We start from the raw sequence: 10761 nt of genomic DNA, 5'->3' as shown, positions 1-10761 counted from the left end.
CTGGCCAAAAATTTGACCCAAATCCCTTTCCCAATAGCTCGCCATTTGAAACTGCAATACAGTTCATCTCTTATTTTACAGATAGTATAGCATCTCTAACCAGGGATTTCTCGAAATATAATCCCAACCTTGCCCAACAGCCACATATAAAGACCACACAAACTGTTGAATGAAGTGCAAACCAAATTGATCCCTCAGAACTGCTGGCTTAGAGACATCATCATTTCATCAGTGAAAATTTTGATAGAATATTTATGAATTCTATAGTACTTCTTATTCATGAATTGATTCATTTACTTCATTATATCATTATATTGTTATTATTATGACTTTTAGGATCTTGATTTTTGTAATATGTAATGTTTTATCTTTAATAGATTTGAGCATGTGATTATTAAATGAATATATTTAAAGCAGGATGTGATGTAATGGGGTTGTCTGATGAAGACTTATTCACTGGAATAAGTTGAAAGCGCTTATTTTATTGCCTTTTAAGTGTAAGAAAAACTTCCTGGTGGAGCAATTTCCTTCTGTGGGCTTCTGTGTCTCTAAGCCAGCAGTTCTGAGGGACCAACAGTCACATATCACTACATCCGCTTTCACCTTCAAACCCGTGCCCACATCCTATATAAAATTTCTTTTAAACAAACCTAAATCATGCTGTTCTTCAGCTGACCTTCCAAGCAAATACCTAAAAATAACAACCAATAGCATTGCCTATCCTGTCTCAATCCTTATAAATAGGTCAATCCAGGAATCCCACATTCCCTCCCTCCAGGAAAAGCAACACATTATCCCTCTGCACAAAGGAGGAAATTCAACAGAAATGAACAACTTTAGATCTATAGCAATCTTATCTCCCTTACCAAAATACTTGAAAAATGTATTCAAAAACAATTGCTAAACTATCTCCTGTAGAAAAAACTCCTATCCCCTATACAACATGGCTTCTGTCTTTAACGTAGTACTAACACTGCCCTTCTAACTTATGTAGATCTTGGATTCACTTCCGTGCTCTTTAGCACATCAGGCAACGAACATCCTTCAGCACTCGTTGTGTCCGTAGCAGGTATAGGTTTTATGGGATCAGCTTGCTAGCCCAAGGCCAAACCCTCCTCAGAGGGTGCACCACACACTTGCATGCATATACTCACACCTAGGGCCAATTTAGAGTGTCCAATCTACCTACTGCATGTCTTTAGAATGTGGGAGGAAACTGCAGCACCCCGAGGAAACCCAGACGAATGCAGGGAGGACATGCAGACTCCCCATAGAAGGCACTCCAGCCGAGAATCAAACTGGAGAACCTCTTGCTGTGAGGTGACAGCGCTAACCACTACACCACTACGCCATTCAACTTATGTAGATACTATCAATAAAGCTACTGATAATGGCAAACTAGTCTGTTCCTTATTTATAGACGTGTCTAAAGCCTTTAACACAGTTTGTCACAGCAAATTTCTGCTTCAAAATATCCTCACTAGGTCTCTCTCGGCCCACCTTTCTGTGGTTCAAAAGCTACCTGTCCAATAGGTATCAGTCAGTAAAATGGCATGCCACCCTATCTCCTTACCTCCCAGTCACCAATGGTACCACAAGGTTCTATCCTTGGTCCCCTCCTCTTTAGCATTTTCACCATCTCTCTCACATCTATACAACAGGCCATCCTAATACAATATGCAGATGATTCACTCTCATTTGCACATCTGACACCATGATACACTTCCAAAAAATTACTCAGGAAGTTTTAACAACCACTGAAACATGGCTTCATAACTCACAACTCATGTTCACCCCAAAGAAGACCAAACTACTACTTTTTTCCCCAAAATCCCTCTCTCATGAAAAAGCAAAATTTAAAGTCCTGTCTCTTGATAGCACAACCAATGAAGTCACTTCTCATAGCAAATTATTAGTGGTGATAGTGGATGATAAGCTTAAATTCGACCTGCATATATAAAATTGCATAAGAAAAATTCATCAAAAACTAGGGGTGCTTTACAAAGCCAAATTATTTCTCACTGATGCAACTCAAACTACACTTGTCACTAATTAACCCTCCCCCCACACTTCTTTATCACGCTCTTATCCTTACTAACCTCCAAACTTCACAAAAATTAAAACTTGAAGAATGCTATAACAAAGTTGCTAAATTTGCAGTAAATACTCCTTTCAGAACCCACCACTGTATTAGAACTAAAAAGCCAAAATTGGTTAGAACTGCCTCATGAACTAATATATGCACAAGTTCTTACAACCTATAAAATTATCCAGCATCCATCTGCCGGTCCAGCACTAAAAACCATTCTATACAACTATGTTCCCAGTCGGTCATTGTGATCCAGTGACCAAAAATTCTTTGTCTACAAACCTATCAGATCTGTTGGCATTCTCTGTACTTGTACAAGGTTGCTAAGGCCTGGAACACCTTACATGTATCTATCAGGTCAATACCCTCCCTCCCATCTTTTAAAACCACTCTGAAAGACTTCCTAGCTAAAATCTGGCCCTGTTCTTGCTCAAAATCAGGATAAACCATATCCCTAAATGTGAACAAGTACCTTTTCATTCCTTATACCACCTTACTCTCCCTTTTTCACTTCCTTTCTTACTTCTTTCAAAATCTCATCCCTGATTTTCTCTCTAAATATACCATAATCCTGCTTTTCCCTCACTTTACATTGCAATTCCTGTTTGTATTAGACAAACTTAACTTTACTTTCTCTACAAACTGTCTAAAATTTCTATAAATATTAAAAGCTTGCATATAACTTGCATCGATTCTTAACCAATGTATTTATATTATCAGTAATGCGTTATAATTATTTAAACTGCAGATGTTTTTGTTTTATTTTTGAAGAATGTAAACTTATTCTTTAAATGTTTTATAGTTTATTTATTTATTTAAGTTTGATGACCGGGGAAGTCCACTGGGTCATAAAGAGCCCGTTTTCAGTGGAGGCCCAGGGAGAAAAGCTCCAAATATTGCAAGTTACATATTACATGTTACAAAAGATTAACAAAGATTTGTACAGACAATTAAAACATTTAAAGAAATATAATACATTCTGTAATAAGCTTTTAGTGAGTTAACATTTAAACAGAAGGTTAGTAGCCTTTTTGGAGGTTGGGTAAACTGAACATTTGCAAAAAAAAGACATTTTTGTCAAACAAACTCTTTGTAAGTAAACATTAAACAAGTAGCTATTAGCCCTTTGCAGGTTAGGTGGACCATTTTGCATGGAGAGAGTACAAGAAAATTGGATTATGGAAAGTATAGTACATTAGATAGCATAGAGAAAAACAGTCCCTGGTAGGGTGAGACTGTTTTAGGCTGAGATGAAGCAATAGAATTGGTAAATGGTAATGATTTCAGTGCAGGGTAGAAAGAGATGTAATAATTTTGAGTTTTCTTCCCTGGGTCTGCGCTGAAAATTAGCTTCCACCCATTTGGACTTTCCCGGTAATCAAATGTCAATAAATAAATAAATAAATAAATGATGGTTAAACCATAAAAGAGTATCTTGCACCTACTACACCTATCGGCTTTCTTGCATCATGCAAACATACCATAACTTTTGACAATGCAAAATGAACTGCTACAGCTGAAAGGAAATGTTAACTCATGCAGGACCATCTTCATGAAGTACACCATTGCAGACTGCAAAATAGCTACAATATGTGTTGTAACAGTTATAGTAGCTAGACATAATTAGTCATCTGAGGCCAGGCTATTATTATCACTTTCTAATGTAATGGATCAATTCCAGCAGTACCATGGTATTGACTTACTTTATGTTTTTCTATGCATTTATTAATGAACTAGATAAACCTTTTCAAAGGCAGTAAAAGAGCACTTTCTGATTAAGGGATTTGCTCTAAATTACACAACAGACAAATACAGGCTGGAGGCATTAGAGCAGGACTGCAGGAATAAGCTTGTCATAAATTTTATACAGCATACTGGAATCATTGTTACACCAATACTGTACAGAATTCTACACTTCCTAAAAGATTGGTACTGTGCTCCAGGTAGTTATAATGTAGCAATAGATGGTCAAGACTTTATAGTCTATTACATGTAGCCTGGCTTCACTAAGTCATCTGATTATCCAACTGCATTAACTATTGCAGTAGTATATCAACATATGGTTAACAAGCAAGTGTAATAAAAACAAAAAAAACATCACTGTCAGTATAACATCCTATCCTGTTGTGGCATTTTCTAATCCGAAAACTCCTTACATGTATCCATCAGGTCTGCAAGACACTACTGTAGGCATCATCTGAGGTTTAAAATATGTTAGCACAGCACCACTTTCTCAGAACAATAATGGCTGGGTTTTGTTATGCCGGTAATGCTACGACTACACCAGTGTTACAGCCCGCAACCATGATAATCTACACAATGCCAAAACTTCAACTGTTCATTGTTGATTTAAACAGCCAGCCTCCCCCTTGAATGGCTCACCTGAGACATTGACAGAAGGGGTCTTAAACAAGCTCATGAATAGTTTAGCCTCGTCTCTGACTTATGGTTGTGGTCAGAATTCCAAAATTCTAAATAAAGGAAAACTGCATCCTAATCATCGTGCCAACTGTGCAAAACCACCATAAAAGGAGCTGTGAGCATTCCCCTTTTACTAATCTGAAATACATACACCAGCCTAAATATGTCGTTTAACATTAGTTTATGGCACACTACTGACTGAGAGTGTTGTATTCCAACTGCAAAACCCTTTGTATTTTAAAGTTAGAATCTGCTGCCCTACTTGATGGAAGGTACTATTTCTCTCTGTTTCTGAAGACTAAATACCTAGTGTCAGATTTTTGTCTTTAAAAAATAAAACTGAATATAAGAATATTTCTGTTATCAATTGCAATAGTCCCCTTATGGCTGTATTCTCTTTAACATATCAAACCATTAGAAAGACCCCAAATGTTCCTAACCAAAATCAAAAGCTTAAAAATTCCCTGAGCTATCAAGAGAGGCTGGAAAGTACATCCCTTTATTCAGTGTGTTATAAGCTTTTGAAGGGAGATGTCTGTCTCTGCCTCTCCATAAGAAACCTGTCTGTTTTGGACCTCCTGTAGTGCTACAAGTCCAATGGCTCCACCAGTATTTGAACCAAGGACCTAAAGCTTCACCAATGGATTAAGTAAAACATGGTTGAGGACAGGTTTATAATTCCATGCCTCTCAAACTTCTGAAATAGACTCACCTTGCATACTAAGTGGTGAGACTCATGATCATCCTTTAAACATAAACTGGATGATTGAATGGGTTATTCACAAATTTAATCTGAGATTGGTATAGTCCTTCTGGAGAGAGGAAGTGCAGCCTGAGAAAGGGGGGGGGGGGAGTACTGGCAGGGCAAAACTGATCATAAAACTAAATGGCCTTAGAAATCTATGAAATCTACAGGAGAAAAACTGCAACATCAATCATGTGTTGATAGTCAAGGTGGCAGATGAAAAAAAAAGATAATTCTCTTGAAATATATATTTTTAGGTTTACACTCAGTAGAATCATGAAGACTTCCTGCAGCAGAAGGAAAATAAAGCCCCAATGTTTCTAATAGGTTCAGAAAAAATTGTACTGTTTTGAGTACAAAGAGTATGGCTGGCTACACCCTTAATGTTTGTAAATGAAGGGTACACATTTTATGTAAAGATGTTTGGGGACGCAGACAAAAGGATGTTTATGTCTATAAAATGATTTATAGTAACTAAAACTTTATACCTCTTTGTTTTAGTGCTCAGAGTCGCATGCGGCTGAAATCAAGGAATCATATCAGGAAAAATGGTAGTAGACTCCACCACTTCTGTAATCTTGTGTCTAGTGTTTAGGGGTCCATTTATTTCTGCATCTGGGCTTTGGGTTCTTATGTAAACATTTAAATGTTTTTGTGAATTACTGTTTAGTAAATGCTTGCCTAAAACAGCTGTTCATTGGCTCACTATAGAAGTTAGTTGTGGCTTTTGAGCTTGTGTGGAAAGGCATATTTAATATTTACTGGTTAATTCGATCTGTTCTGTGACTACATCTCTTTACAAAAATATAGTTTCTTAACATTAAAACAACATTGCAGTACGGATATATTAATCTTTTATTCTCTTGAAAAGGCTGTTTAAAGATAAAAAGTCAAACCTGTTAGCAAATGTAAAAGCAAAGTGATGGAAGTAACAGCATAGTATGGTAGCTGTTCTTCAGATACATAAGCTAATTTCCGGTAGCATTTATTATACTTCAATTGTATACATCTCATATAAAATATTAAAATGTATAAAAGTTATAAGCCTTCACAAAAATTTAAATTGGGCTCCTAATTTATTTTGCTCTGAACATTCTTCCCATCATTTCTCAGTGCACATTTGCATCTGCTATGGAATTTGATTTTGGTCATCTTTAAGCCCCCATTTTTTTCCACAAGACTTTGTTTATGGTCTCTGTCTGAAATCACTGTTAGCAAAGAAGCCTAAAGAATTACTGCATTCTGTAAAAAACAGTTGATTAATAAGACACTGATTAATAGCTGGTTGTGAAATACCACAGTGCAATACACTAAAGTCGGTAATGCATTCAATGGATATAGATCTCTCATACTATTTTTTTAAAAAAATTAAACCAAATTCTTCCTATTTTATCTTTTATTCATCATATGCAATCTGTGGCTTCAGCTTCATAGCTGTAGGCATGCTAAGTAAAGTAATGTCTTTCGGGTTTTCCCGGTTAAGGGTCGCCACAGCGGAACGCCGGTCCGCTTAAGATTGGCAGTAGATTTTTACGGTGCCGAAGTGCCAGCCCGACGCCGAACCTTCAAGGCGGTACACCCATTCACGCACGCACCTACCCGCATGTCTTTAAACGTCAGTCGACGGCGGGGGAGAACATGCATACTCCACACAGAAGGTGCCCCAGCAGAGAATTAAAACGGAGAACCTTTTGCTGTGAGGCGACAACGCTAACCGCTGCAGCACCGAGTAGCATCTTTTTTTTTTTTTTTTTTAAGCAGAATGCTATATTTTCAACTCCAGCCATGGTGTAAATGCAAACTAAGCAATTAAAATAGGGAAACAATTGCGGTTCTCTCCTTTGCTGAATAATGCAAACTTTAAGGGCGATATGGATAACTAGAAAGCATCATTTTATTTGTTATTATTACTTTATTAAAACAGGGTCACAAGGCTCTTAAGAAATTGCTGTAATAACAATAAGTACTATGTAGTGTAACGGCTAATCAAAATAATCCACCGTATCCTTCTACAAAAATGTATAGATCATTTTCAAAAGTTAGTGCATTGGCTACAAGTAGACCACGGGAAAATATCTGTAAAATGGATAATGAAGTTGAATTAGCACAGTGGAGGCTACATTATACACTATCGGGTCTAGAACAAATGCTGTATCTGCTGTCTGAGAGAAAGAAAATGCAGAACGAATCTTTATAGAAACGGAACGTGAAAGACAAGTCAAAACAGGATAATTTTTGCACATACACTACACAGATGTAAAACTGTATCCCACTTCTACAAATATAGAGGCTAGTAGTACATGTATTCAAAAGGATTCGTTTTTCATACCACCAGCAGCAATATGTAGATTATATTGGTGGACTTGAGCCTAGCAGATATAGTGTCGTTTTGGAGCATTAGAAATAGCATGCGTTTGCCTCACCTTATATAAACCACTTTTGCTCTATCCAGAAGCATCACAGAAATCGGTGAGTGAGTGACTCACCTTATATAAACCGCCCTGTTGATGGTAATGCTGCTGACTTTTGCTCTATCCAGAAGCATCACAGAAGTGTGTGTGAGTGTGTGTGGCGGTGGTACTAGAGTATTTTAAGCCTAACGGACTTAAGTCGACTTAATGAAACATCGCGGTTATTAATAACGAATCCCCCGTAACACATCACCTTCTGTCTTGAATGAAAGACAACGGCTCGAAATAAATGTCACTCCTTAGCAACAGTTTCCTTGAAATAGCTTATGTTCCTTTCAAGCAGACATAAATGCATCCATAGTAAGATACATTTATTTTACACAAATCGTTAATTTAATATCACTAACTGGCAATGATTTAATCTCATAATTACTTGCTACTGTACAGTACAGTTATATGTTTTAAGAAAATGTTGGATATCATTAGGAAAATCCAGGAGCGCCCAATGACACGACCCGCAGACAGCTCTGAAAAGTCCTGCTGTATTATTTAACGGCGCACACCTGCATAGACTGGATGATGCCATTTTGCCAAGATACGCAACCTTTTTATAGCGTTTCGTGCCACTAATAGCATTGTTGGCATGACAATAGCAAATGCAGCACTGCATTTGAAGTGAAAGTTGCAGTCTCTCTCTCTCTCTCACAAAGTCAAAACGTTGCAGGTATAATAAACAATGTCGTTTTCAAAAGTCATAAACACTGCAAATTCCTTCATTGTATAAACGACAAGACACACGATAGATAAGGTTTTTATTTTATGGTTTACGAGATATTCTATATGGACTGCAAACCAAATTGAACCCTTAAAGGCGCAATAGCATATGACTCACAATAGGGTTAATAAGTTCAAAAAAATAGTACGGGTGATGGGCAACCCAAAACATCACAAGTCCCCCCCCCCCCCCCCCCCCCCCCCCGTTTATCACAGGTGTGGTACTTGTACTGGTTTAAATAATTATAAAAAACACAACTCTTGACTAAACTCGTGTGGGTTCCATTCAACATAAGCTGTGTACTATAAAATAAATCATAAAATACAAGGACTTGTAATGAACTAGGCAGTTTGCTGCAGTTCTGCGCGCGCAGCACAACGACTCCTCAGGATCACCTCAAAGCTTTTGAATCCGCTGAATCTGAGAGGACTTGCCACTCACGCTGTTGCCGCTGGAGCTCTCGCGACAGCTCTTTCCTGTCAGTTCAGCTGCTGCGGGAGAGGAGAAGGTCGGTGTGTGCCTGTCCGTGGGTGACCGTCTGTCTCTCTCTCTCTCTCTCTGTTGAATCGCTGGTTTCAACTTCCCTATCCCCCCTTTTTCACCCGATTATTGACATGATGGCCCGCTACTGTTCCTTACCCCCTGCCGCGGCTGCTTCATTGTCCCTTCTGCTTGTCTTGATGGCCACTAGCCTCAGTCCTGTCGCTGCTCAAAACGGTAAGGAAAAAATGTAGGATCATTATAATTAATTTTATAACACTTGTCACTGAAGGACAACAACGCGGTGCTTAGTGTTACGATTGGTACTGATATTTGCAAAGAACTAGCAGTGCTATTCTGGACATTGCCATTGAGTTACTGTCTGGGGAAAGATTCCCCACTCAGATGCTTATATTTCGGATAGAGTTGATTGCCGGGTACTGTCATAATTGTGATAAGGAATTTTGTTACCTTTTATTTATGTAGGACAGTAGCTTGATGGAAAGAGGCAGCTAGACAAGTGTATTGTGGGTGTGGAAACTGGTCATCCTTGACAGAACATAAGATTCTGAATTGTGTTAAATTTTCTGTCACGATAAGCCTGTGCCATTTATACTAGAAATATAATTATGGTGAGGTGCTACTTTAGGTATCAACTGGAGTGATGCTGTGTGCACTGGCATATGACTGCATAGTTAATTTTAGATACTGATTAAATAGGTCAGTGAACAAACAAATATGAAACTTAAGAGTAAGCTAAGAAGATATTTTATTAAGATTCTTAATATATAAACTGAAGAGCCGCAAAGTTAATGAGCCGTATGTATCTGAACTGTGTTAAAATGTTGCATTATTATTATTATTTGATAATCCGTTTTGAAATAAATGTGACTGGTGATAAGGCGATATCTTTCGCGGTGACAACGGAGGTAAGAAGATATTCTTGACCAGAGACATGTTTCATGAAGGGACGACTTGTAGTATCTTTATAAGCTGACATCAAATTGTCATGTTCAGAGGTGATACTTGACAACGACCCTCCACAACGCATCCTAAAAACATCAAAGTATGTTTAAATGCAAGCATAGTTTGAACTGTAAATGCTGAATTGTCAAGATACCACATCGTTAGTGTTTTGATGTGAATGTGTAGCTTATAGGGTTGCCACCTTTTCAAATGGCCAAAGTGGGACATTTTTGGTACAAACATCAGATTTTACAAGCCGACACATACCCACGGTCAGTACAAAGGTTAGAACTTAACATTTTTGCCTAAATAAAAGCATTTTAGTTGCTTATTCTGTTTCTTATAACATTTAGGTATTTTAGATACAGAATAACTGTTTTATGCAACTATTACATAAAATATAGGAAATAATTTTGTCCTAAAATCTCAGGACATTTGCCATTTTTACAGTTTTTTGTCAGGACACAACTGCCCAAACAGGGACTGTCCCTCGCAAAGTGGGACAGGTGGTAACCCTACTTATGCTGAACCGCGTGTGTCCTTCTCTTTAGATGGTGGTCACTGGTGTATTCATATTGGGTTGGACACTAAGGACTTTTCGTGTCGTTTGTGACTTTGTATGAGAAGACGATTTTAGGGAATGGGTTTTAATAGGTGTAGATAACTGACAGTGCAAAATAAACGTATTGAAAATGACAGCTGTACCATTATTAATGTATACTTGGTGGGTTTAAGTAATTGAGTAGCATTTTTAATCTGAAGGAGTGTGTCACTTACAAAGCAGTACATAAATACTTTTAGATACTTTTAAGGTTTGATAATTCTAACTATCAAGCTTTGTGCTTTCATACAGTTTTCGTTTGTTTATAAGCAG

The 10761-nt window shown here is 37.6% G+C and overlaps 1 protein-coding gene across 3 annotated transcripts in view; it reads left to right on the top strand.

Annotated features, from left to right (window-relative positions):
- Positions 1–8843: 8843 nt before the first annotated feature.
- NPTN (neuroplastin) overlaps positions 8844–10761 on the top strand; it is a 2340387-nt gene continuing 2338469 nt past the window's right edge. For 2 of the 3 annotated variants that reach the window (XM_044077564.1, XM_044077563.1), the window contains exon 1: positions 8844–9158. In XM_044077564.1, the coding sequence (XP_043933499.1) occupies positions 9056–9158 (103 nt within the window). In that variant the 5' untranslated portion in view covers positions 8844–9055. The remainder of the gene's footprint in view (positions 9159–10761) is intronic. The other variant, XM_044077562.1, reaches the window with a different exon arrangement.

The sequence above is a fragment of the Protopterus annectens genome, chromosome 7.part0, assembly GCF_019279795.1.
Source record: "Protopterus annectens isolate FY-2018-M chromosome 7.part0, PAN1.0, whole genome shotgun sequence".
NCBI classification, from domain to species: Eukaryota; Metazoa; Chordata; order Ceratodontiformes; family Protopteridae; genus Protopterus; species Protopterus annectens.
This window is presented reverse-complemented; position numbering and strand designations above follow the sequence as displayed.